General features: G+C 47.4%; 2 protein-coding genes and 1 long non-coding RNA gene across 6 annotated transcripts in view; 1 reads left to right on the forward strand and 2 right to left on the reverse strand.

The window, feature by feature from the left end:
- The window catches only part of IFNGR2 (interferon gamma receptor 2), a 28704-nt gene extending 14058 nt beyond the window's left edge, over window positions 1-14646 (forward strand). Inside the window, exons 3-7 of the mRNA XM_058732499.1 lie at window positions 1794-1999; window positions 6525-6670; window positions 10502-10661; window positions 11054-11211; window positions 13691-14646. Coding sequence (XP_058588482.1) covers window positions 1794-1999; window positions 6525-6670; window positions 10502-10661; window positions 11054-11211; window positions 13691-13864 — 844 coding nt within the window. The 3' untranslated portion in view covers window positions 13865-14646. The remainder of the gene's footprint in view (window positions 1-1793; window positions 2000-6524; window positions 6671-10501; window positions 10662-11053; window positions 11212-13690) is intronic.
- On the reverse strand, window positions 10854-12782 carry LOC131513079 (uncharacterized). The gene is made up of 2 exons (XR_009262451.1): window positions 12351-12782; window positions 10854-11142 (listed from the first exon to the last, which is right to left on the reverse strand). It is a non-coding gene; the product is annotated as an uncharacterized LOC131513079 (long non-coding RNA).
- An 8735-nt stretch (window positions 14647-23381) lies between the features above and the next one.
- The window catches only part of TMEM50B (transmembrane protein 50B), a 33141-nt gene continuing 29984 nt past the window's right edge, over window positions 23382-26538 (reverse strand). For all 4 annotated transcript variants that reach the window (XM_058732501.1, XM_058732500.1, XM_058732502.1 and 1 more), the window contains one exon: window positions 23382-24853. In XM_058732501.1, coding sequence (XP_058588484.1) covers window positions 24808-24853 — 46 coding nt within the window. In that variant the 3' untranslated portion in view covers window positions 23382-24807. The remainder of the gene's footprint in view (window positions 24854-26538) is intronic.

The following is a 26538-nucleotide window of genomic DNA, read 5'->3' on the forward strand; positions in this document are numbered from 1 at the left end:
GTCTGCCCCTCCTGCACTCACACTCTGTCTCTCTCAGAAATAAACATTAAAAATATACATATGTATATGTATATTTGTGTATACATGTATAAATATGTATATGTATATATATATTAAGAATATATGGCGTTGTATTTGACAGTGTTTTCATATGGGTGAGGCAGATTCTCTTTAAATGGGCAGCTATGAGGTAAATGAGCCCCACACTAGGGGGAAGTATGAGTGGGGTTTGTATGAACGCAGTATCTTTCCTAAGGTATTGCCTATAGAGGCTAAGTTTGAAGAGTTAAAATAAGTTGTAGGAGTGAACGGGGAAAATATTTGCAAACCTTATATCTGATAAGGGACTTGTATCCAGAATAAAGAACTCTTACAACTCAACAATTAAAAGGCAACCCAATTAAAATATAGAGGAAGGATCTGAGTCGACAGTTCTCCAAAGAAGATGTACAAATGGCCAATAAATACATAAAAAGATGCCCAACATCATTATTCATCAGGGAAATGCAAATTAAAACCACAGAGATATACCACAGCACACCTACTAGGATGGCCATAATAAAAAAGGCATAACAAGTATTGGTGAGGATATGGAGAAGTTGGAGCCCTTGTACGTTGCAGGGGGGAATGTAAAATGGTGCGGCTGGTTTGAAAGGTAGTTAACAATTGAGTTGCCATATGACCCACCAATTCCACTCCTAGGTATTTACCCCAGAGAATTGAAAAGTTACATTCACATGGAAACTTGCAAGTGAATATTTCTTAGCATTATTCACAACAGCCAAAAAGTGGGAACAACCAACATATCCATAAACAGATGAAGGGATAAACAAAATGCTGTATCCATATGATGATTATTCAGCCGCAAGAAGGGATCAAGTACCGGGGCGCCTGGGTAGCTCAGTCGGTTAAGCGTCAGACCCTTGATTATGGCTCAGGTCATCATCTTACCGTTCGTGAGTTTGAGCCCTGGGTCAGGGCTCTGTGCTGATGGTGTGGACCCTGCTTAGGATTTTCTCTCTCTGCCCTTCTCTCTCTCTGTCTGTCTCTCAAAATAAAGAAATAAATAGTTTTTAAAAATTATTTCAAAAAAGAGAAAGGATGAAGTCCTGATACATGCTATAACGTGCATCACGCCTGAAAATATGCTGTGTTTGAGGAGCCGATCAGAAAAGACCATGCAGCTTATGATCCCATTTATATGAAATGTCCAGAGTAGGCAAACCCATCGAAACTGAAAGTAGATGATTAATGGTTGCCTAGAGCTTGGGGGATTAGGGCAGAGTTGGGAGTGAGTGCTAGTAAGCACGGGGTTTCCTTCGAGGATAATAAAAATGTTCTAAACTTGATGGTGGTGCTGGCTGCACAGCCCTGTGAATCTACTAAAAGCCATTGAGTTGTACACTTTGGGTTTTTTTTTTTTTTAGTGTATTTTATTTTATTTTATTTTATTTTATTTCATTTTATTTTTGAGAGCGAGAAACAGAGCATGAGCAGGGGAGGGGCAGAGAGAGAGGGAGACACAGAATCTGAAGCAGGCTCCAGGCTCTGAGCTGTCAGCCCAGAGCCCGACGCGGGGCTCGAACCCACGAACCGCGAGATCATGACCTGAGCTGCAGTCGGAAGCTCAACCGACTGAACCAGCCAGGCGCCCCTGAGTTGTACACTTTGAATGGGTGAATTATATGCTATGGGAATTGTATCTCAGTAAAGCTCCTTTTTAAAAGTCAGCTCTGGCGAGACTGTCGTAGAAGAGCGAATTCTGTGAAGTGAAATCCTCTTTTCCTTTGCAGCCGTAGTAGCAGTACGTGGTATGACCTCAGTGACAAGGTGGAGGTAAACTGTATGAACATCACCACAACAGAGTGTGACTTCACCCCAAAAGGCAACTCAGTCTTTCTGCGACCGGAATTCGACACCTTTTTACGTGTTCGAGCGAAGGTAGACGAGCTGGTTTCTCCATGGCTGACAGTGCCTTCTTTCCGGTACTGTAGGAATGGTAAGAGAACTTGGCTGTGAAACGTCCTTTATCACTTCCAGGCTTTCTTCACTTTCGTCCTCACTGAACAGTTTTGGCCCCGTGCACCTCAGTCTTGCTTCTCACCCCACATAGCCAGCAAACAGGTGGATTCATGATGGTCAAGTCCAAGTACTGACCGTGGAGGCCGATGCTAGAGGAGTGTGATTTACCAAACCAGGGGCTGGCAAACTACAGCCCGTAGGCCACGTCCAGCCCACCAGCTTGTGGTTGTAAATTTTATTGGAACAGTTTCACCATCTTTTAATAACGTATGGCCTGCGGATGCCTTCAAGCTACAGCAGTAGAGTTGAATAGTTGCAACGGAGATTATCTGGCCTGCAAAGCCTAAATTTACGCTGGCACTTTACTGAAAAAGCTTGCTGACCTCTGGGCTGGATAGTTGGCTTCACTGATCACTCTTAACTCCTCTGGCACAACTTCCTTTATGTTCAAAGAAGACTTTAATTCAGCCTTGAACAGTGCCTGGCACATAGTGGATATTCAGGAAAGCTTGGTTGAATGATTGAACAAACGTGCTTCCAGAAATTGGAAGGGGGCATAAGAAATGACAGAGAGTAATTGGTACATTGGCTCCTTCCGTGATTCATTTTTCACATGGTCAGCTGTGCCCCGTGTTTCTTCGGTGTTTATGGTTTATGCAGACATAAAGTGTGGAATCCTGATTCAAACAAACTAAACACGTATAAGACCAGTGAGGAAATGTCACCGTCTAGCTATTTGATGATCTGCATAAGCAATTATTGTTAATTTATCTTAGGTATTATAATGGTATTTTATGTTTTTAAAGGTGGGGGCGGTGTCTTTTCTTTTAAAGACACATACTGGAGTATTTACACATGAAATGATGTGATGTTTGAGATTCGTTCACAACAACCCAGAGAGTAGGAGGCTAAGGGCAAGGTGGATGGGCACGCGGGCAACAAAATTGGCCGTGACTTGACGGTTGATCAAAGCTGGGTAATGAGTACATGAGTTTTTGTTGTGAGCTTCGCCTTACTTTCTACATGTTTGAAATGTTCTGAGATAGGAAGCTAAGAAAAAAAAGTCAACCGTTTGTGCTAGATGATGCAGGGACGGAAAAAGAAGACAGTGTGATCCCTGGCAGCTGATCGTCTACTGTGGACAAGTTATTTGTCCTCGAGTAGAGAACCAGCACACATTTGAGCTGTGAAATGTCACCTAAGTGGGAATTAATTTAAAAGGAGAAAGGAAGGAAAGGAAAGGAAAGGGGAAAAGAAAGGAGAGGAGAGGAAAGGACAGGAAAGGAAAGGAAAGCAAAGGAAAGGGAAAGAGAAGAGAGGAGAGGAGAAGAAAGGAAAGGGAAAAAGAAAGGCAAGGAGAGGAAAGGAAAGGGGAAAAGGAAAGAGAGGAGAGGAAAGGAGAGGAAAGGAAAGGGAAAGAGAGGAGAGGAGAGGAGAGGAAAGGAAGGGAAAGGGGGAAAGAAAGAGGAAAGGAAAGGGGAAAAGAAAGGAGAGGAGAGAAGAAAGGAAAGGAAAGGAAAGGAAAGGAAAGGAAAGGAAAGGAAAGGAAAAAAAGAAAGGAGAGGAGAGGAAAGGAAAAGAAAGGACAGGAAAGGGGAAAAGGAAGGAAAGGGAGGGAGGGAGGAAGGGAGGGAGGGAGGGAGGGAGGGAGGGAGGGAAAGTGGTGGTTACTGGGCACACCCAGGAGAGGAATGGGACTAGAAGCAAGCCCCATCCTGAAAGTCTTTGATCCATCTCTGCTCTCGGTCCTTCGGTCCTTCGAGACTGAGCTGGGGAGCAGTGCCCCCAGGTGATTACCAGCTGGGTTGTCATCCTCTGCCCGTCGCTTATAAAGACCAAGGCAGTTGGGTCCTAGGGGCCCCATCGCTGTGTCCAGCACTCATGCTCTGGGGATAGAGAACCAACAGGAAGATGCTTTCCCAAGCGTTTGGCGGGGGAAGAGGAGCTGGCTGCAGGGGGCAGGCTGTAGCATCACGCAGACCTAGGTTCAGATGGTGGCTCTACCGCTTACTCGCTGCGACTCTGGGCGAGGACAGTCACCCCCAGGCTTCCGTTTCCCCCTCTGGGAACCGCCTTCTGTGCTTGGCCACATGGATCTGTGGGGACACATGTGAAGTCCACGTGGCCTGGTTTACAGTCAGAACTTAGTGCATGGAAATTGTATCCACAGTTACCCACGGATAACAGACTTCCTTCCATGTGCCGAGACAAGGCAGATTGTGTCCCCCTCAAGAGACAGGTGTCTCAGGTTGGTGCCAGATTCCAGACCCAGGACTCTCAGAAGGGTACGTCTCTCAGCGCTGACCTTCCAGCGGATTACGTGACTGGTCGCGACTGGCGCCCTTGCTTCCAGGCCCACTTCCCATGTGTGAGTCACAGAAGAGTCTAGAGAATACGCCCCACGGAGGTGAGAGGCGTGCAGCAGGCGGCCAGGGGCCTGCAGGTCAGTGTCTCTCGTGCTCCAGCCGCTTGGCTGCGAAAGGGAAGCTTGACAGAGTAAATGCCAGCGTCTGTGAGCGTCTGTGGACCTTGATCTCCACTCTCTGAGGTCAGAGGGCCTGGGTGCAAACCCTGCAGGAACCAGTTACTTTTGCACAGAGAAGGGCAGCTAAACCAGATGCCTAAGCCTCACCAACCTGGGAGAGCCCAGGGAAGAGCATAGAAGCATAAGAGAAATCCTCCCCCACTGTGATGAGCACAGTACTGCACACAGTGATACGATCGTCTGCAGGTATAAACGGTGTGTGTGGAAACAGGCCTCTTAAGAACTCATGCGGCCTTGGGGCGCCTGGGTGGCTCCATCGGTTAAGCGTCCGACTTCAGCTCAGGTCATGATCTCACAGTCCATGAGTTCGAGCCCCACGTCAGGCTCTGTGCTGACCGCTCGGAGCCTGGAGCCTGCTTCGGATTCTGTGTCTCCCTCTCTCTCTGCTCCTCCCCGACTCGTGCTCTGTCTCTCTCTGTCTCTCAAAAATGAATAAACATTAAAAAAAAAAAAAAAACCTAAAAAAAAAAGAATTCATGCAGCCCAGCTTCTACTTTGATCCGAGTTTCTCTGATTAATTACATGCTTTAAGTGCCTACTTGAGAAACGTAACTTTTAGTGCATAGCACTTGGTGAGTCATAGTCCTCCACTGTTCTGGGAACCAAAAGCAAAGCTGTAACAAGTAGACTTACTATGGTACTAGTTCTCTGCTACACTGGTTCCCTGTTACTGTATATCTTTTAAATGTTTTTTAACATTTATTTATTTTTGAGAGAGACAGTGTGAGCAGGGAAGGGGCAGAGACAGAGGGAGACACGGAATCAGAAGAGGCTCCGGGCTCTGAGCTGTCGGCACAGAGCCCCACACGGGGCTCGAACTCACAAACCGCGAGATCATGTCCTGAGCCGAAGCTGGACGGTCAACCCACTGAGCCACCCAGGCGCCCCTCCCTGTTAACTATATTTGAACATAGTGTTACAGTAAGCGAAGGGACCTGCATTCAAAGGTTTGGAAATGGCACTCTCGTTCATTTGTAAAGAAACTGTAAAAATGTGTATTAAGTACATATACGAAGTAGATAGGTAGTAGATAAGGACTAACAAAACCCCTTCCTCCTCTGCGTGAAAATCTGACCTTTGGGTAACCTTCCAGCGGCTTCTCTGGAAAATGGAGATAGGTGGCATGTCGGCCGTGTTCCTTGGCATCACCTATGTCAACATGAGCCCTGACGGATAAACTGCATCTCCCTGGGGACCGTCCCCAATACCTCTTAGGAAGCCATGTCTGGGGCCGAGTGCAGCGATGTTTGTAACTGCGTGCGTCCCTTGTGGGGACTCTGGAAACTCTCCCTGCAGAGCTACTGTAAGAGATACTGGCTCTTGGGGCTTAACCCAGGAGGTTCTTGTACTTGCCTGTCGCGGGTCTCTCTTTGCACGGAAGCTGTGTCCTTGGGGGGACCAAAGACACCGGCTCTGGGCCTCCAGGTAGATGGCTGCAAAGGACCCCTCCCTCCACTGAAGACAGGAAGCCCCCGGTGCTACCCTGTGGCCCTGCTGGGCTTCCTACCCCGTAGCCATCCAAGTAAAGCCCGGAGCAGTCTCTGGTAGTCTTATGTGCCTGGATGCGATCTCATTGCATTTATAAATACACATATGTGTGTGTTTACACACTATATATACATATACAATTATGTATTTTTAATTTTTTTTAATGTTTCTTTATTTTTGAGACGAGAGAGACACAGAGCACAAGCAGGGGAGGGGCAGAGAGAGAGAGGGAAACACAGAACCCGAAGCAGGCTCCAGGCTCCGAGCTGCCAGCACAGAGCCAGACTCGGGACTCAAACATGTCAACCGTGAGATCATGACCTAAGCCAAAGTCGGACGCTCAACTGACTGAGCCACCCAGGCGCCCCTAAAATCATATATTGTGTGATTTATAAAACATACATATATATGCATGTATGTGTATATGTTTACGTATATTTTTTTGCCTTTGTTTGTCATTCTATTTCAGTTACCGTCGGGCCTCCCGAAAACATTTGGGTGACGCCAGGAGAAGGCTCCCTTATCATCAGGCTCTCCTCTCCCTTTGACGTCCGTGCCTTCTCGGCCACTTTTTTGTATTATGTCCATTACTGGGAAAAGGCAGGAATCCAACAGGCAAGAGCATTTTTATACCTTGTTTTTAATTTTCTTTCCTTTGGACTTCCTGATACAGCGAAAGAAAGTAGACTTTAGAATGGATGGGGAGGGGGGCGCCTGGGTGGCTCAGTCGTTTGAGCGTCTCTTGATTTCGGCTCAGGTCATGATCCCGGGGCCGTGGGCTCGAGACCTGCATTGGAGCGTGGAGCCTGCTTGAAATTCTCTCTCTTTCACTGTGCCCCCCGCCCCCGTTCATGCACGCACTCTCCCTCTCTGTAATAAAAAATAATAATAATAAATGGACAAGGGGGCAGAGCGTCCCAGCGTTGCCTTCGAGTCTGAGCCCTGAACCAGCTTTAATCCTTCTCCTCTAGACGCGTGGCTTCTGCCACCTGTGCGAGGCTTCCCTTCTACCAGGTGGATCTGAAGGGCCCCTCTCTTCCTGACAGCATGCTGTTCCTGTTGTCTGGGGCGCTCACGGTGCTTTGTGGCACCGTAAAGCTCAGAGAAGGTTCTAGAGGGCCTGTTTCTCCGACAAGGAATTCACTACAGTCTGCAAGGTCATATAAAGTCCTCCGGTTTGAATGATTTGCAAAGACAACATATGTGACCAGGTGAAAAGTCTTCTGGGAGGAGAGGGAGAGTTCTAGGGAGAACGATGGAGGGTGTGAGAAGGCTTGGGGTCTGGAGACCTGCAAGTTGCCAGGGTCTGTCAGAAATGCAGGCCGTGTGAGGAGGGGCCGTGGCAGGCAGTGCACCTGACAAAGGTGGGTCAGACCAGCACAGCCTGGTCAGCCCTCCATGGTACGAAGAAACACGATGGCCTTAGCTCGTCGGCAGTGCCTGGCTATCCAAGCTGCATATCATGAGGTTTTATTATCTGGGTAGACTTCATGGTTTCCTAAATTCAGCATTATCACTTTGCTTTGTTTTCCAGTTTTATTGGGGTATAAATGACACCCATAACTGTGTAAGTTTAAGCAGCATAATGACTTACATATTGTGAAACAATTATAGCGTTTTACTTATTTATTTTTAACATGTAATTTTGAGAGAGTGAGAGAGAGAGAGAGAGAGAGCACGCACGAATGAGGGAGGGACAGAGAGAGAAGGAGACGCAGAATCCGAAGCAGGCTCCAGGCTCAGAGCTGTCAGCACAGAGCTCGACATGGGGCTCGAACCCACAAACCGTGAGATCATGACCTGAGCCGAGGCCGGACGCTCAGCCGACTGAGCCACCCGGGCGCCTCAGTTATAATGTTTTATGATAAAAGCTTGTGTTTATCAAGGGCTTTCTTTGTGTTGGGCACTGGGCCAGACATTTTAGCTATATCATCTCATTTAATCTTCGTACCAAGCTGTGTCACAGAGAAGGCAACCAAGTGGTTAAGTAACTCGCTCCAGGTCAGCAGCTGATAGCTAGCACATCAGTGCAGAGACGTTCTGGCCCCAGGGCCCATGCTCTGCAGTTACTATCTGACATAGTTTACAAATTATTGCTTTCTCCTCATTTCTTTATGGGGAGTCTAGAAACATGGAGGAAGGCAAAACCCACTGACGAGTAGGCTCTTATCATGTGGGAGAAGAGGAAATAATCATTTCCCCAAATCAGAGGTCAAAGTCTGATCAACTGGAATAGAGAAGGCCTGGAAGATTCCAGAAGGGATTTCCCTGTTCCCTTATCAACTGGAGCAGCTATACTTTGACCTTCTGTGAACAAAAGATTCTAGGGTTCAAATAATGCTGACCAGCACCTAGATTTGCTTGAAGGACCCATGGGACTTGGCATATAGTTGTATTCATGGCTATGGCATATTACAACAGGACACAAAGCAAAATCAGCAAAAGAGAGAGGTACATGGGCCAAAGTCCATGTACCAGAGGATTCCAGACACAAGCTTCCAAGAATTCCCCTCCCTAAAGACCCACCCAGGACACAATTACTCCAATGACAAGCTATGGCAACATGTGTAATGCAGTCTAGTAGAGAATCTTATCAGAGGCTCAGTGCCCAGGGCTTTTATTGGCTATATAGGCCTCTTCTCCCTAGCACGTATCAAAATTACAGACTCCTAGAAGGAGAGCAGGTGTTCAGCATAAAAAACATTGTAGGTACGATAAGCTGCTAATGTTAGCGAATGGCGGGGACACTCCCAGATTCCAAGTTCCCAGATGCCAGAGATAGTTAGTTACCCTTGCAAGCAGACCTCCCAAGCACAGCAGTCTCGGTCTGTGTCATCTGTGATTCTAAATTTTAGAAATGCCAACTGGCAGCTGAAATAATCCCAAAAAGAAGTTCGTCCTTAAAATTGCTTTATGTCACATCATGAGTGAAAATTTTTCTCCTCTGCCCTGGCAGTCTGTTACCATTAAACAGAAGAAAAAAAGAAATCATCTATGATCCTACAGTTCATAAGTAATGTGGTGACTTTATATTTTTCAAAATAAGATTTTCTATATACTATTGAATAATTGCCTTCTTCAGTCAGTACTACAGCAGGCCTCATCTACACGGCACTGAACGTGTGTGATACCACCATTTCAAATGGCTATAGTGTTTTCTACTATATCTGAAAGTAGGAAAGCAGTCCCTTATAAGAAGTCCTTGGGGAGCCTGGGTGGCTCAGTCAGTTGAGCGTCTGACTTCAGCTCAGGTCATGATCACTCAGCTCGTGAGTTCAAGCCCCGCATCTAGCTCTGTGCTGACAGCTCAGAGCTTGGAGCCTTCTTCAGATTCTGTGTGTGTCTCTCTCTCTGCCCCTCCCCTGCTCACACTCTGTCTCTCAAAAATAAATAAATATTTAAAAAAAATTTTTTTTTAAAGAAATCCTATATTGCCATTATATATCTTTTCCTTGTTTCCCTGTGGAACAATGTCAACTTTGTCCAGGAGGAGAGTGAGAAGCCACTGACTAGAGGGACCCAGGTGGGGAGTTAGCGAGGCCCGAGGAAGGCAGTAGTAGGGATGTGGGGAGGAGACAGAATCCTCAAGAATCTGGGATCCTGCCGGTTCCTGATTACATGAGTAAACACACTGGGCATTTAAGCAATTTTATTTTATTTTATTCTATTTTATTTTATTCTATTTTTTCTATTCTATTCTATTCTATTCTATTCTATTCTATTTTAGAGAGAAAGAGAGAAACGTGGGGGGCAGAGAGAGAGGGAGAAAGCAGGCTGTATACCCCGTGCAGAGCCCAACTTGGAGCTCGATCCTATGACCCTGAAATCATGACCCGAGCCGAAGTCGATCAGAAGCTCACCTGATGGAACCACCCAGGTGCCCCCCATTTAAGCAGTTTTAAAGGAGAAAATTTCATCCCAGAAATTCGGATTTGCTAAATTCCAGTGGCCGACCCTGCGTTGTTATAGTGGGCCCCCTCCGAGGCCTGAGAGCCAGAAACACAGCTCTGAAGCCCCCAGCATCTTCCTTCACACAGCTCACCGGTTTTCACATATAAAGTTTGTCGCCTGCAAGCCAGTGACTCTTTAAAAACAGAATCTCTTGGGGCGCCTGGGTGGCTCCGTCAGTTAAGCATCAGACTCGTAGTTTTGGCTCAGGTCATGATCTCAAGGTTCATGAGTTCAAGCCCTGCACTGGGCTGTGCACTGACCGTGCGGAGCCTGCTTGGGATTCTCTCTCTCTCTCTCTCTCTCTCTGCCCCTCCCCTGCGCATCCTCTCTCTCAAAATAAACCTTAAAAAAAATTAACAAAACAAAACAGGATCTCTTTATTCTTTGGTTATTGTGTTCGCTGTGAATTTGGGGGAACATTGGAAAAGCTAGAAGTGCTCCCGCTGCATCTGTTTGGGTCATTTACATTCGTGCTTCTTGGTGTTTTTGACATAGGTTAAAGGCCCTTTCAGGAGCACCTCCATCGTGTTGAATGACTTGAAACCCTTAAGAGAATACTGTTTACAAGTCAAAGCGCAACTGGTTTGTGAAAAAGGAAACATCTCTAGACCCGGACACTTAAGCAACGTATCTTGCTACAAAACAGCGATGGATGGTAACATACCTTCTTAGGTCCTTTCTGACCTGGGCAAAGAATACTCCCCAAGGAGTGAAACCGGGGGTGGCTTGTTAGGCCAAGGGTCAAGGGTGGTAGGGGTGGGGAGACCTGGAGAGAAGGGGCAAGACGCGAACCCGAAAGTGTAGGCAACACAGGTTCATGCTGAGATCTACCGTAATAACAGCACCAGAAGGCTAACGCTGCTTTATTTTAGGATTGCCTTTCCTAGCTAGTCATCTAAGCATGTGAGGCTGGGCGGGGGAGGGGCAGCGTCGGCCCGATTCTACCAGGAAACGACCTGTCTCTAAGCGGTTGGCAGGTGAGAAATTACCGACGTTTGTACCACGGGTGGGACGGGCCTCTTGTTTACTTCCGCGTCATCTTTTTAGCCGCCACAAAACTCCAGCAAATCATCGTGATTGCTGTGGGACTCTTTCTGTTCCTGTCGATGCTGGCGGGGGCCTGTTTCTTCCTGGTCCTGAAATACAGAGGCCTGGTGAAATACTGGTTTCACTCTCCACCGAGCATCCCGTTACAAATAGAAGAGGTACGTGCGCACACATCCAGTGGGTGACATGTCGGCACTCCGCGGCCCCCTGGTAACACTTAAGAGGTCAGCGGCGGACAAAGCCACGGGCACGGAGGTTTGAATTAAAAGTGGCGCAGGGTTATTTGCACGCCCACGTTCCCGGCATGATTCACCACAGCCGAACGGGGGAGGCAACCTAAGCTCCCGTCGGTGGAGGAGCAGATAAACGAAATGTGGTACGTCCATCCAATGGAATATTATGCAGCCGTAAACAGGGAGGCGATTCTGCCGCATGCCGCAACGTGGGTGAACCCTGACGATGGTACGCCAGGTGAAATAGACCGGTCACAAAAGAGACCAACACTGTTTGATTCCACTTAACATGAGGTACTTAGAGGACTCCGGTTCAGGGAGACTGAAAGTAGAGTGGTGGTGGCCAGGGTCTGGGTGGGGAGGGGAAAGTGGGGAGTTAGAGTTTAATAGGTGCAGAGTTTTCGTTTCGCAAAGTAAAAACAAGTGGTGAGGGTTGTACAACAGGGTGAATGTATTTTATACCAGTGAGCTGTATACATAAAAAAAATAGCTAAGATGTAAATCCTATGTGACATGTATTTTACCACAATTTAAAACCTTTTTTTTTTTTTTTTTTTTTTTTTTTTTTTTTTTAATGGCATGAGGTTGGAGACAAAGGTGGTCTGGCCCAGCGTGGCCAAGGGTGGCCTGTAGCAGCACATCAGACCTGTGCCTTTTGGAGGAAGCCCCCAAGAGGCCTGGAAGAGGGTAGAGGGGCAGTGAAGACAGGGATCGAGAGCGCAGGCTGTGGGGCAGATGTGCGCACTTGGGAGGAGTCTAGAGAAAAAGCACCCGGGGCTGTGCAGACAGAACTTGGCGCACCAAGAGCTCACTGGATGTTACTAGTGTTTTGAAAGGCCCGAGGAAGAAGAGCGGACTGGTTCTCGTGAGAGGTCGATTTCACGCACAGCCCGACCACCCACCCCCACCTCCGAGGCTCCGCAAGGGGGCCGAGCCCTCCAAGGACACTAGGGGGACGTGCTTAGGGGCAGAAGCAAGCTGATGGAAGACTATTGAAAGATATTTGCTTCTGGAGGTTTCTTCGTAGGAAACTTGGGGTCAAGGTACTGGAAACAGAAGCTTACTGTGTCACATCTAGAAGGAATAGGTATCAGATAAGGTCCAAGTGTGTAGAGAAACAGCAGGGCTTCTAGAAGGAGCTGTAGTCCCTTGTTGGCCTTCATCTGTCACGAGGTATTTAAAGTACACAGACATGGTACGAACTACATGTTATGTTCCCTACTAGACCCTCCATACAGATGTTGCATGATTCCACTTACTTGAGGCATCTAGAATACTCCACCTCATAGAAGCTAGAATAGAACGGTGGTTGCCAGGGGCTGGGGGGGGGGGGGGGTGGGCACAGGGAGTCGCTGTTCGGTGTGCAGAGTTCCAGTCAGGCAAGTGAGTTCTGGAGATCTGTACATCATCCTGCCTGTAATTAGTACCGTATTATACACTTGAAGATTTGTCAAGAGGGCAGAACTCATCCTGAGTGTTGTTATAACACCCACACCCCCCCCCCCCCCACACACACACCCAGCGTTTTCCCCTGATTAATAGTTTCACAAAATAACAGCTCGCAATGGGCCTCAGAATCTTCCCTGCATTCGTGGGTCTCTTGCAGCCGAGCAAACAGCACCACCCCGTGTGAAGTTGTCCCTTTGGGGCGTGGATCCCAAACAGAGAGGCTTTCAGTTTACTTTCCTGGGAAAGTGTGAAAAACCTCTGTCAAAGGGCACTGACGTTCCACGAGAAGAACGAGCCAGGTTTCACTTATATTTGGGGGGGGGGGTCTCACAAGTGCGCGTGATGCGTTGACGTTCCTCTCGCCCTTCGTCAGCTCTCCGCTCACCGGATGTTCCGGTGTCTCTGTCGCTCAGCAGTAAGGCCAAGGCTCAGCCTAGAACAGAGGCGGGAGGGAGGGGGGCAAGTGGGCCACCATGAAACAGCTCTGTGCCTTGAGGCCCCCCACGGCCTCACCCCTGCCCGGGAGGCCGCGCTGACCGTCCTGCGGCACGCCTGGCTTCTTGGCTGTGAGCTGGAAGTGACCGGCAGGGGCGGGGGCTGAGGAAAAACACTGGCGCATTTCCCCCCTTTTCCCCACCACCTCCTCCTTCGCGGGGAAGTTAAATTCCAGAGACATTTCAGGAAGAACCGTCCCCAAGGCTGCACTGAGTGCAGCAAGTCTGAGCTTGCCTTTCCCGAGCTACGGGATGACCTCGGTGGGCCCACACATTCACGTTCGGGTTAGCAATGGCGTGAGGGGTGAGGGCTGCTCTCATTTTAGAAGCTGTTTCCGTGGTGGTCAGAATAGGAAGTCCTACCTGGGGTAGATAGGACTGCACCAAGTAAATGTGAAGTCGAAAGTCCGGTGTTTCGAACTGACAAACTAATTACAATGCTGGTTTTCAACCTTTTCAAGTATTTAAAGGACCCGGCTCAGCCTATCTTGGAGGCCCTGGACAAGGACAGCTCGCCAAAGGATGATGCCTGGGACTCTGTGTCCGTTGTTTCATTTCCAGAGAAGGAGCAAGAAGATGTTCTCCACAGTACTTTGCACCAAAGCCCCGGTCCAGTCCAGCAGCCTGTGGGATGAGGGCTCTGAGCCGACGAAGCAGCTGATGTTCGCGTCGCGACTTCACAGAGCCCAGCACTCCATATTCCCGCCCCGCCAAGGCCGCCGGTGCCTGGGAAGATGCCATGGGTCTCGTAGGGGAGACAAGTTTGTTTTTTGTTTCTAGAGTTTTCTAATCATACAAGTTTCTAGAATGATTCTACAGAGATAGCCCAGAATAATTAAGATTTCTCTTAAACACTAAAAGGACACGTAATTGTTAGCAAAATGGCTCTGGTACGCCTCTGAGGTTTCGTTCGTCGGCAGCGAGGACGCCGGGTCCTCTCCTTGACTCGGGCGGGTGGGCTGCAGCCCCTGGGGCAGGTCATGTAACCTGTCCCAGGCTGTCCCAACGAGGGACATCGAGTGACCCTTCGCCATATCCAGTCTCCTGCCTTAGAATGTGATTAGTCCTGTAAATATTTTCCTGGTAATTTAAGCCTTTTTTTTTTTTTTTCAAGCTAGGAATAAAAGACTTTAACTTTTTCAAAGTAAAAGTGAAGTTTCTGCTTTCCATTTCACCTTCTTTATTTTGGCCTATTTTCTGCAAAGTTTCAACTTTTTAAAAAATTACTATATCTAGGGGTGCCTGGGTGGCTCGGTCCGTTAAGCGTCCAACTTCAGCTCAGGTCATGATCTCACGGCTCATGAGTTCGAGCCCCACGTCAGGCTCTGCACTGACAGCTCGGAGCCTGGAGCCTGCTTCGGATTCTGTGTCTCCCTCTCTCTCCACCCTTCCCCCACTTGTGCTCTCTCTCTCTCTCTCTCTCTCTCTCTCTCTCTCAAAAATAAATAAACATTCCAAAAAAAATTATATCTAAACTTTTGTTTTCTTAATACCCGGTAGAGCTACCGAGGCCTCATGGTCGGTCACTCAGCGAGAACTGTCTACGTGTGTCACATGATTCCTTAGAAGCGTATAAAGGGCACTTTCAGAAGTCACATAAGCATTTCACTCGTGATGAGTCGTATATTGACCAAGGCCTGTAGGTAGTAAAGAGAATTCGCTAATGGACAACAGTGATACCCACTGGGCACGCGCGTCTTCCGATTATGTAAGTATTGATGGGCTCTTTTGTTCAAGGGATGTGGATTAAAAATCCATTTATATGACTCATCGCACTTAGGAAATGGATGTGTAGCTTCACACCCCATCCCCCAACACACACACAAAGTGGTAAGTTGCCGTAACGTCTGCCTTACCCAGAAACCCTCCTGGCGGCCCAACCTCACTGGGAAGAAGAGATGCTGACTGTAGGAATATGAAGCTTCTAGCACTAATTGATGGGACCACCTTCCCTCTCTCATTTGGGGCCTGTGCCACTGGGGAGGGATTGGCTCTCAGGCCAAAGCACCGTGTCCTTTGCTGCCCCGAGTGACGGGAGAGAAAAGGACATCCATCCACAGGCCCCACGCCACTCAAGTCATCCTGGGAGAGATCCGCGTTACCTGTTAGGGATGGGTCTGTAAGAAGATGGAGACTATGAACACCTACCTGGGATCATTTAGGGGCTCTGATAGAGGGCTTTCTCTGCTGGACCGTGGGGGAAGCCCTGGGAGGGGAGGAGGACGTAGCAGAAAGCAGGCCAGGGTTCGAGCCCAGCAGAAAGGGGGACAGATCAATTCCGCTGGAAAATAAGTTCATAAACGCCACCCTGTGTAAAAGGGAGTTAGTGACAGCTGGTCAGGGGCCAGCAGGCTGGCTGTGGGGACCAGATTCTGCTAAGGCTGAACTGGCCTCAGGGCAGAATCGGTGGAGCGTCCTGAAGCAGGAGTTCGCTGTGGTTCAGGCCCAGAGAGGCCCTTCTTGGTCGAAGACAGCGGCTTATGTTAGTGACGGACTCAGAGCCCAAACCCAGAGGCAGCACTACGTCCGGGTGCCTCTCTGGAGCCAGGCTCTCCGACGCCATCGTATACTAGGGGACAGGATGCCAATGACACCAAACTGGCTTCCCCAGGACTCCAAACGTGCTGCTGCTCTTTTCCATCCTAACTCAGTAAGCGTCGCGAGGAGGCATGGGGCTGGCGAGAAAGGACGAGAGTTATTGGAGTAAGATTCTCCATTTTCATGTCTCTTCCAAAAAAAAAACCAAAAAACCACACCTGGTTCTACTTCGTAAAATAAATGGCTCATCAGTGGAATTAATACTTACACTAACTTGACACTTTAATGTCTAGTCAAGCTGAGTACATAACCGTAAAACGTTTGAGTCAGAAGCTTTCTCGTAAATCATTTTTAACAGGGCAGGCATGCACCAAGCCCACCCTGCCCCCCCATCTCTGTGTGGTCTGTAGGCTAAGAATAGTCCCTACATCTTCAAACGGCTGGAGAGAGGGCGCCTGGGGGGCTCAGTCGGTTAATCGTCTGACTTGATTTCAGCTCAGGTCATGATCTCACAGTCTTGTGGAATGGAGCCCCGCCTCAGGAGTCCTGCTTGGGATTCTCTCTAACCCCCTCTCCCTCTGCCCTTCCTCTGCTCGTGCTCGCTCTCTCTCTCTCTCTCTCTCTCTCAAAATAAATGGTTGGAAAAAATCAAAAGAATAGTATTTCATCACACATGAAAAGTATATGAAATTTAAATTTCAGTGTCCAGGGGCGCCTGGGTGGCGCAGTCGGTTAAGCGTCCGACTTCAGCCAGGTCACGATCTCGCGGTCTGTGAGTTCGAGCCCCGCGTCAGGCTCTGGGCTGATGGCTCGGAGTCTGGAGCCTGTTTCCGATTCTGTGTCTCCCTCTCTCTCTGCCCCTCCCCCGTTCATGCTATGTCTCTCTCTGTCCCAAAAATAAATAAAAAACGTTGAAAAAAAAAATTTTTAAAAAATAAATAAATAAATAAATAAAAAATAAATTTCAGTGTCCATAAACTTTTATTGGAATCCAGTGATGCTCCTTCATTCATGTACCCTCGCTGGCTACTTGTGCACTACATGGCCGAACTGAGTAGTCGCAACAGAGGCTGAATACTTACAAAGCCTAAAATATTTACTGCTCAGCCCTTTCCTGAGAGGGTTCGATGACCCTTGATCTATACAATGAAGGGCTTGTTGGGCAGGAGAAAACAAGCCATTCCCATTATAGAAGCATATACCAAGTCCCTGCAAGATCCCCTTTGACACTGAGATTATCTTATTCAGGGCTCATAGGAGGAGAGGTATATAATTCTTGCATGTATTCCGTAAAGCAGGTTATGCCCTATGTACCTCTGCTGGATGCAGAGGGTAGGAGTATGCAGACCAATGGAGGAGAACGGGCCCTATACCAAGAATAGGGCTCCCAGAGATAATGGATTAGTTGGATCAAGGCCACAGTACCTTTGTGTGAATTAGACACCCAGCTTTCGAGACATTTTGCTTTCAAGTGCCATGAATTTTCTAAGTAAACCACAGATCTCCTGTTCCTGCGCTGTGAATAGCGCCCCCTGGGGGTCCCACAGTGCTCAGCCCTGCAGATGGCTGTTAGGAGGCCCTTGTTATTCTGAATGGTGTTGAGGCCCACGGGGTGGGGAGCCACAGGGCATGGGGGTGGGGCAGGAGTTGGAGGCAGGGGAGGGCAGAGACTTTCTCTGTATCTGCAGGACACGGGCGGATGCACTGGACAAATGGCTACTGCCTTGTCACCCAGAAATCGCCAGGGCAGAGCACAGCTCAGTTCGAGCTGGTTCTTGGCACATCTGCCTTTATGGCCTTTATTTCACTTGCAATCACTTGTTTCCACTGATAGTGGGTTTTTTTTTTTTTAATGTTTATTTATTTATTTTGACAGAGAGGGACCATCAACGGGGGGGGGAGGGGCACAGAGAGAAGGAGAGACGGAGAATCCCAAGCAGGCTCCGTGCCGTCAGCACGTGGAGTCCAACGCAGGGCTCAGTCGCACAAACCGTGAGATCATGACCTGAGCCGAAATCAAGAGTGGGACGCCTAAGTGACCGAGCCACCCAGGCGCCCTGATAGTTTTGCCCTAAACTTTCAGCGACTGGAAAACACCTACCTATCTCTTCAAGGTACCCCAGGGTCCTCCCCAAATCAATTTGCTGTATGCTACAAAGCCTGTATTTCAGATGAGAACGTCTAAAACTGTCTACGCTGTCTGGTGGGGGTGAGAATCTGCCCAGGCATTTCCCCAGGATGCAGTCAGACCCTGCTTTTCAGTGCTGCTCACAGACCTTAGGAAGCCAGTGCTGTCTGATGGGAACGCAGTGAAAGTGACTCCTTCTTCCTCGCTGCCAGCTGTGGTGACGGAAGACAGCTGGCTGGCCCCGGAGGGCATGACCTGGGCCCTTGCAGCAGCATGTGGCTAGGGAGGGGGCTCCCGTCAGTGCTGGCTGCTCGATAACTTGCCTGTAAGTCTGAAGTGAGTTCAATAAATTAATCTCTGAATTCGCAACGCTCGGAACGGAGGTAAATACACGTCACATCATCCGGAACCCCTTCTTGGCGCTCTTCCCAAATCCAGGACTGGTGCTCTCTGCGTGACCCATGGGGGTCTGGAAGGCTTGCCCTGTCCTGCCACACCTACTTGTCGAAATTTAAAATATCTGGAAGAGGCATGGATTATCATCTGAAAGCCCTGTGTAAAATGACATAAGCCGTGTTAAAACTGCGATAAAAAATAAGCACGGGCAGGCTCGAAACAAAACAAAAACCAGCGGACTCCAGACTGTTTTTCTCTCAGCTGGCACGCCACCCAGTGCCAAGAGGCTAAAAAGCCACCGAACGAGTAAGGAAACAACCTTCAGGCAAAGCCATCTGGGAGAGATAAGGGCGTGCACTATTAAACCCCAGCTCCAAACCCAGAGATCTCTAGTAACAAAGCCACTGGAAATACTCTCCCTCCTATCTCCGTCCTCACCATGGTTATTCTCCATGTCAGGTTGACCACAGGCTCTTCCCAAGGCCACCACATCCACACCTGATCTTCCCTCTCCTTTCGTTGATTTCCGGCGTTCGGTCTCTTCTTCTAAAGCCACCATTGCAGCAGTTTCCCCAAGTTTTATTTCTCAAAGTCTTCTAGGAGGCAAATTTGCAAGTCTCAAGTATGGAAAACACCATAGAATTGAGACCTCCCTCCTAAAAACCTACAACGCACATTTTATAAGAAGCTCTTGGGGCACCTGGGTGGCTCAGTCGGCTAAGTGTCCGATTTCAGCTCAGGTCATGATCTCATGGTCCGTGGGCTCGAGCCCCGCGTCGGGCTCTGTGCTGACAGCTCAGAGCCTGGAGCCTGCTTGTCGTTCTGTGTCTCCCTCTCTCTCTGCCCTTCCCCTGCTCGTGCTCTGTCTCTCTGCCTCTCAAAAATAAATAAATGTTACAAGCAGCTCTTAAGAAAAGACTTTACAGAGGGGCGCCGCCTGGCTGGCTCAGCCGGAACAGCATGCAACTCTTGATCTCAGGGTTGTGAGTTTGGGTCCCACAATGGGCGTAGAGATTACTTAAATAAAACTTAAAAAAAAACAAAACAAAACTGTATTGAGCTTGGGTGGCTTGGTAGGGTAAATGTCCGACTCCTGGTTTCAACTCAGGTCATGATCTCATGGTTCATGAGCTCAGGCCCAGCATCAGGCTCTGTGCTGACAGTGCAGAGCTCTCTCTGGCTCTCTCTGCCCCCCTTCCGCTCACATGCGCATGCCCTCTCTCAAAATTAAAAATTGTTTTTAAAAAGCTTTACAGAAAATAAAATGTTTTAACCTAGTTCAGCCCAAGGATTCCTGAGCTTCTTTGACCAGTGTTGTTGGGGATGCTGGCCGAGGGAAGAGCAGGGCCTCGAACTCGGGAGGAAAGGGCTTGAGCCGTGACCCCAATCCGAAGGCAAGTTACTTAATACCTCCAGATAAAAGTTCCTACCTCCAAACGGAAAATGAAGGACAACATGAGGCACATAGAACATTTGCAGGGGCAGGTGAGTCACTGAAAAGATGTGAGAGCATCTCTGCCCTGGAGAGCAGGCCCTGGGCTCTGGGAGGCTCCTCTCTCCCTCCCCTGTCCTTGGAATGTGGGTTCCACTGGTCTTTCCCTCTCAGAGCCTACTCCAAGGACACGACCTTGAGATGGTGATGGAGTGTTAAGAACACCTATGCGGTACATGTGACTGACCCCGCTTGGGGCCTTTTTATCAACTTTTAAAATTTGGTGTTGGGGCAGGTGCAGGGATGCGTTCATCTGGCTGCCGCCCAAGCAGCAAGTTCTCCTTGCTTATTAAACAGGCCACCTACCAGCCTGGCTGGCTGTCCTCTGTGATCTGTTTGGGTAAGGCTGGTTTCACAGTACACCCGAAACAGCATTCTCAGAGCACTTCTGCTATCCATGTGGAGCAGAAAATTGACCTTAAGAAACAGGGCCCTGGGGCGCCTGGGTGGCTCAGTCAGTTGAGCATCCGACTTTGGCTCAGGTCATGATCTCACGGTTCACAAGCTCAAGCCCGGAGTTGGGCTCTGTGCTGTCAGCTTGGAGCCTGGAACCTGCTTCAGATTCTGTGTCTCCTTCTCTCTCTGCCGCTGCCCTGTTCATGCTCTCTCTCAAAAGTAAGTAACATTATAAATAAATTTAAAAAAAAAAGAAAAAGAAACAGGGCCCTAACACGGGAAGCCGGCGGCAGAGCACGGAGTGGGGGCAGAAATGGGCCACGAGAGGGATGATGGAGGGAAAATAAACCGTGTTAAAGGAAAATGAGGGCAACAGGAGCCCTTCGGCCACAGTCGATGTCCATCTATTTGTGAGTCGGACTACTTGCTACAACACGGATTTGTCTGTCTCACCCACTGAGAGCACTCGCAGGCCATTTGCACAGACGCTTGGAGCGGCCAGCAAGAGTCGTCTGACCTGCACCATCCGGGCCGAGATGCACCGAGAACTCTGCCTCTCTTGTTGTGTCAGCTCTCCGGCTGCGCGTCAGGTCTACTTAGTGTCCTGTGTCTCCCGCCCCAGGGTTTGGCTGGTGATCCCCCTGTGCAAAATGGCCCCAAACACGGTGCACAAGCGTGGTCTTGTGTTCCTGGGCGTGAGCAGGCTGGGATGGGCCTCACGGAGAGAACACCAGGGTGAGAGAAGCTTCCTTCGGGCATGAGTGACAGGGCAGTTTTGAGTTCAAGGTTAATGAATCAATGATATTAAATGTTTTTCAACAAGACCCACATCAAGCAGAATTAGGTTATTGAGCAAAATGTGGCAGGGGCTAACCTGACCCTGGATTTCCCGGGGCAGGGGGGGTAATGATTCGCTAATTCAGTGTTGGGGAGACTTCACAGGACCCACCTACCTTGAATAATGAGAATTGTATTTGAAAAACTTGTAAGTTTAAGGTGGGGGTGGGGAGGGAAAAGAAGGGTGGGAGAAAATATTTGGGGCCTGTTCATCATGAAATTGAGGGGCAGGGACAATAAGTAAAGGCTGTCTTCAGATATCAAAGAAAATATAAAGGAGTTCATTTTTAATAAAACTGAACTATCATAAAGACTGTTTTTAGGCAAATGGCAATGGGACGCGAAAGCCAAAATCGTCACAACTCCCCCTAGGTGAAAATCTAGTCCAGGTTTAAAACTGCAGACCCTGGGGCACCTGGGTGGCTCAGTTGGTTAATCGTCTGACTTCGGCTCAGGTCACGATCTCATGGTTTGAGGGTTCGAGCCCCACATCAGGCTCTGCTGACAGCTCGGAGGCTGGACCCTCCGAGGCTGGACAGCTTCGGATTCTGTGACTCCCTCTCTGCCCCTCCTCTGCTCTCGCGCGCGCTCTCTCTCTCTCTCTCTCTCCCTCTCACTCAAAAAATAAAACAAACATTAAAATAAATAAATAAATAAAATAAAATTGCAGACCCTGATTTTCTTTGGTGATTCTGCAAAAAAGCGCTGAACCTATCAATCACTTCAGGCCTTTCCTTTGTTTTCAACCAAAGAAAAGAGAAAAACAATCACCAAAGTAGCTCAAGGGAGCGCCCGGCTGGCTCACTTGGTAGAGACTCTTCATCTTGGGGTTGTGAGTTTGAGCCCCGTGCTGGGCGTACAGATTACTAAAACTTTTTTTTTTTTAAGTAACTCAAATAATCTCTACTTCAAGTACTTTCTATTTCAACAGTGAAGAGAGTGTGCCAAACTGCACAGCTGCTAACAACAAAATGCGATAACCTGTTTAGAGCAGAATAAAATTAGCATGTTTCTCCCTTAGGATTTAACAGGGTGTTACTTGAGATGGTCTGAAAGTAGCCCCAAACTTTAATCAGCTTTAAACGGAATCCAAATGAGAGTGTGATGACAAGAGAGAACAGGCAAAATTGGGATAACTTTGTAAGACTGGCAGAAGACAGTATTTCATGAATTGAATCTAAAAAGGAACGATGAAAAAACATGCTCCTGAGTTGGCGTTCTGACTGAAAACCCCTCCATCATGGAAAAATGTTGAGAACCCAAGTTCAATGCATCCATGTCAAACCCCTGGGTGGGTTCTTGCCCAAGCAGCCAATGTTACATGGCTTGATAACATCAATCTTTCAGTCTTCAAACCTGCTACTTCATTATGTTGCTACATGTCGAAATGTACATAATGGAAGAATTTAGCCTCTATTTTTTCATCGGTGGCAACAAGAAAAGGAATATAAGGATCTTAGAAACAGTGTAATAAGATAGAATGTTCTGGTAACACTGGTCTATACACAAACACCAAAAAGATTCAGATTCAACAGCCATTGAACCTGTTTGATAGGTTTTTTTTATTTTTTATGTTTGGGAGAAAGAGAGAGAAAAGAGAGAGAGCATGGGCGTGGGAAGGGTAAAGGGAGAATCCCAAGCAGGCCCCACACTCAGCCCAACACAGGCTGGATCTCACCGAACTATGAGATCATGACCTGAGCTGAAATCAACAGTCAGACACTTAACTCACTGAGCCACCCGGATAGCCCCAGGGAGAGCTTTGTATTAAGAGTCGCATGTATTTTTAAATGATTTTGAAGGACTCTACCTTTTCTAACTCACAATATCTGTAAGAGTGGATACTAACATTATCATCCCACCCTTTTTTTTAAAGTGAGTAAACAAATAGAGGAAAATTAAATGATTTGCTCACAACTACAAAACAACTTCACGGCAGAATCAAGAATAAAGAAAACAGGAGCGCCTAGGTGGCTCAGTCAGTTGAGCGTCCAGCTTCGGCTCAGGTCATGATCTCTCGGCGTGTGGGTTTGAGCCCCACGTCGGGCTCCGTGCTGACAGCTCAGAGCCTGGAGCCTGCTTCGGATTCTGGGTCTCCCTCTCTCTCTGCTCCTCCCCTGCCCGCACTCTCTCTCTCAAAAATAAATCAACATTAAAAAAATAAAACTGCCACTGTTTTCCAGTGATTTTCCAGCACGTTGTTCGTTAGCCTTCACGCTAGCATTTTACAAACAAAGAGTATCACATATTTCTCTTTATGTTCTAAAGAAAACGGCTTCTTTGACCGGATCCACTTGAATAACTGGAAAAGGAACAAGCCAATTTTTATGGTTCGTTTTCTCCAACTGATTAAACAAGATTGGAATGGGTGAGAAGTAGTATTTATTGCTACAAGTTACAAGAGGGTGGAAACAAATACTCCTACAATTTGTCGGAAGCAAGACAAAGTTTACTGACATTTGGAGGAAAAGACAGCAACACAGGAGGAAATAACTAAACAAGAAGGTATCTAGACAAAGGCACAGCATTCCACAACCGCTTCATACTCTGTGCACAGGCCAGCCCTCTCAGAGAGGAGGGAGGTTAAACAAAATAAGGCTTACGTTAGGAGCTGATATTAATACCGTTACTATTATTCTGTTTTACAACAAAAGGTGCTATAAAATCCCTCTGGAGGAAGAAAAGTGCCACACAAAGACTGTATTAACAAAGAAAAGCAAAAAAGCAATTAAAACCCAGCTATCCCTTTGACATCCCCCAGAGGAATACCCGCGGTGCAAAAGCAGCGTTTCAAACTCCGCAAAAGGAGGCTTCGACTGGAACGTGGACTTTGAGGTTAAAGATACATTTTGCAGGAAGAGTTGAGAGCCAGCACAAAGAGACCCTTGCAGTCGGTAACTAAGTGGAGGAAAGGCCTAATTTTTCACTAGGTCGTAATCATTCTCTTTGGGAAGAAGTGCTTTATCTTGAGATGAATGATTCCGGTTTTTGTGATACGGTTCATGCTTTTAAACTGCAGTTGGGCCACGCTTGATGCTGAATTTTGTAATGTCGGATAATAACAGCCTGCCAAGAGAGAACCCCATTAGATCACTGGAGCTGTTTTTACAAGAAGCATGTCGCTGGGCTCCCTTACGGCCTTTTCCCATCGGCCGTACGACACTGAGCTCGTCTGATCATGTATTATCCTTTCTCAGATAAAGTCACGTTACAGGCATTGTTTTTTGAAAGAGGATTTCAAACTAGTCCTTCAGGCATTTAAAAAATCTTCATATAAAAGTCCACGTCTTTAATACAGAAGAACAAACATTTTTCCTTTAAAAAAAAAATCTCATTTTTAAGCCAAAATAAATTACAACTTGCTGAAATACCCTTTTGAACGGTTCAGTGCTTATTTCAGATACATGGAGCTGTATTTTCTGCACGTCTTCAGAAATTCAAGATACTGAAACAAAACAGTTAACTCTAAGATGACATGACGATACAACGCTGGCTCAGTGACTAGGTCAGGGTCTAAGTCTTCAGGGATTAAAAAAAAAAAAAAAACTGATACCATCCCAGCTATATAGTTTTATATTATGTACATATTAACAATCTATTCAGTGATTAAAAAAAAAAGACAAATTTCATAAAACTATTTCAAAATTCAGAGCATAAAAGTGTAGAGAAACAAAACATGTAATATGTAATATACAATCTATCCCATTTGGCAATGTGTAAATTATGTTGAGAGAGAAAAACTTATCTACAAATAGAACAGAACCAAAGGAAATCTGATCTAAGAAGGGCTCTCAGGTCCACAGCTCTTCAGTTCTTCCAAATTTGTAGATCAGAGTGCTAGAAAGATATTAAAATAAATCATGAGGAAAAAACACAGGGAATGAGCAACAGTGGATTCATTTTCTAAATATGCTTTGACAGGTACCTCACTCGTTCCTCTGTTATCAATTTCTAAAAATAAAGACCGCAGGGGTGCCTGCGTCGCTCAGTAGTTCAAGCGTCTGACTGCTGATTTCAGCTCAGGTCATGACCCCAGGGTCGTGGGATGGAGCCCCACCTTGAGTTCCAGGCTTGGCATGGAGCCTATTTGGGATTCTCTCTCTCTCTCTCTCTCTCTCTCTCTCTCTCTCTCTCCCCCTCTCTCTGCCTCTCTCCCACTTGCATGTGCATGCTCGCTCTCTCTCAAAATAAATCAACTTAAAAAAAATAAAAATAAAAATAAAGACTGCAATGGTGCTGGGTCTGAATGTGTTTGTTTTGTACAGCAGTTTGTTGACTTTGATGGCGAAGCTTGATTACACTTTATTAAAGCCTGGAAAGTTATTGGATAGGAAACTTGTAAGGCAAAGAGGCATTTCTTACAGTAGCGGGCATTAGGGCCCCTTTATATTGCTAGGATTCTACCACACCTGAGCTACAGTAACTGAAGAATCCTGAAACAGGCCACGCTGTAATTCTTCGTTCATTTAACATATAATTACTGTACCCTGAGGGCTGGCTAGGCAGCAGGCTCTTGGCTAAGTGCCAGGAACGTATGAGTCAAAGCAAGGCCAAGCCATAACAGAGCTGAGAGCCTGAGGGAGATAATCAAATTCCAACAGAAAAAAAAAAAAAAAAAAAAATGCTGTAAAGGCGAGGAACCTGATACCAAGAGAGTGAATTATAAGGAGCTGACCGTTTTAGAGCGGTCAAGGTCTTCCTGAAAAAGTGGAGAGTGAGCTGAGATTTAAACGAAGAGTGGGAACGGCCTGAGCAAAGTACAGGGGAAAAAGGGAGAGGAGCAGGCAGTGGGGACACTCTGGGACTATAAGGTGAGCTGTGGGCACGCTGGATGTATTGGATTTGAAGTGTCAGCCACCCAAGAGGGGAGGAGTAGGAATCTGAACACACGGTTCAGGCGTGGAGACAGCCATCTGTGACTCATCGGAATATACGCAGTAACTGGAGTCCTGAGCATGAAGGAGCTCACCTAGAAAGACAAGAGGCATGGAATGGAGCCTTAAGAAACCTCAAAAGTTAGTGGCCAGTGGGTGGAGGGCCAACGGCAAAAGGAGGCAGAGGAAGGGTAGCCAGCCACGTAAGAGCTGTACTCCAGCCCTTAGAAAGACCCAGCACATGGGAAAACTGGGCAGCGACATGCAGAAGAATGAACCTGGGCCACTTTCTTACACCAGACATAAAAATAAACTCAAAATGGATGAAAAACCTAAATGTAAGACAGGAAGCCATCACAAAAAATCCTCGAGGAGAAAGCAGGCAAAAACCTCTTTGATCTTGGCCGCAGCAACTTCTTACTCAACATGTCTCCGGAGGCAAGGGCAAACAAAAGCAAACATGAACTACTGGGATCCCATCAAAATAAAAAGCTTCTGCACAACGAAGGAAACTATCAGCAAAACTAAAAGGCAACCGACAGGAGAAGATATTTGCAAATGACACATCAGATAAAGCGTTAGTATCCAAAATCTATAAAAAACTTATCAGACTCAACACCCAAAAAACAAATAATCCAGTGAAGAAAT

This window comes from Neofelis nebulosa, chromosome 5 (assembly GCF_028018385.1).
Source record: "Neofelis nebulosa isolate mNeoNeb1 chromosome 5, mNeoNeb1.pri, whole genome shotgun sequence".
Lineage (NCBI taxonomy): Eukaryota > Metazoa > Chordata > Mammalia > Carnivora > Felidae > Neofelis > Neofelis nebulosa.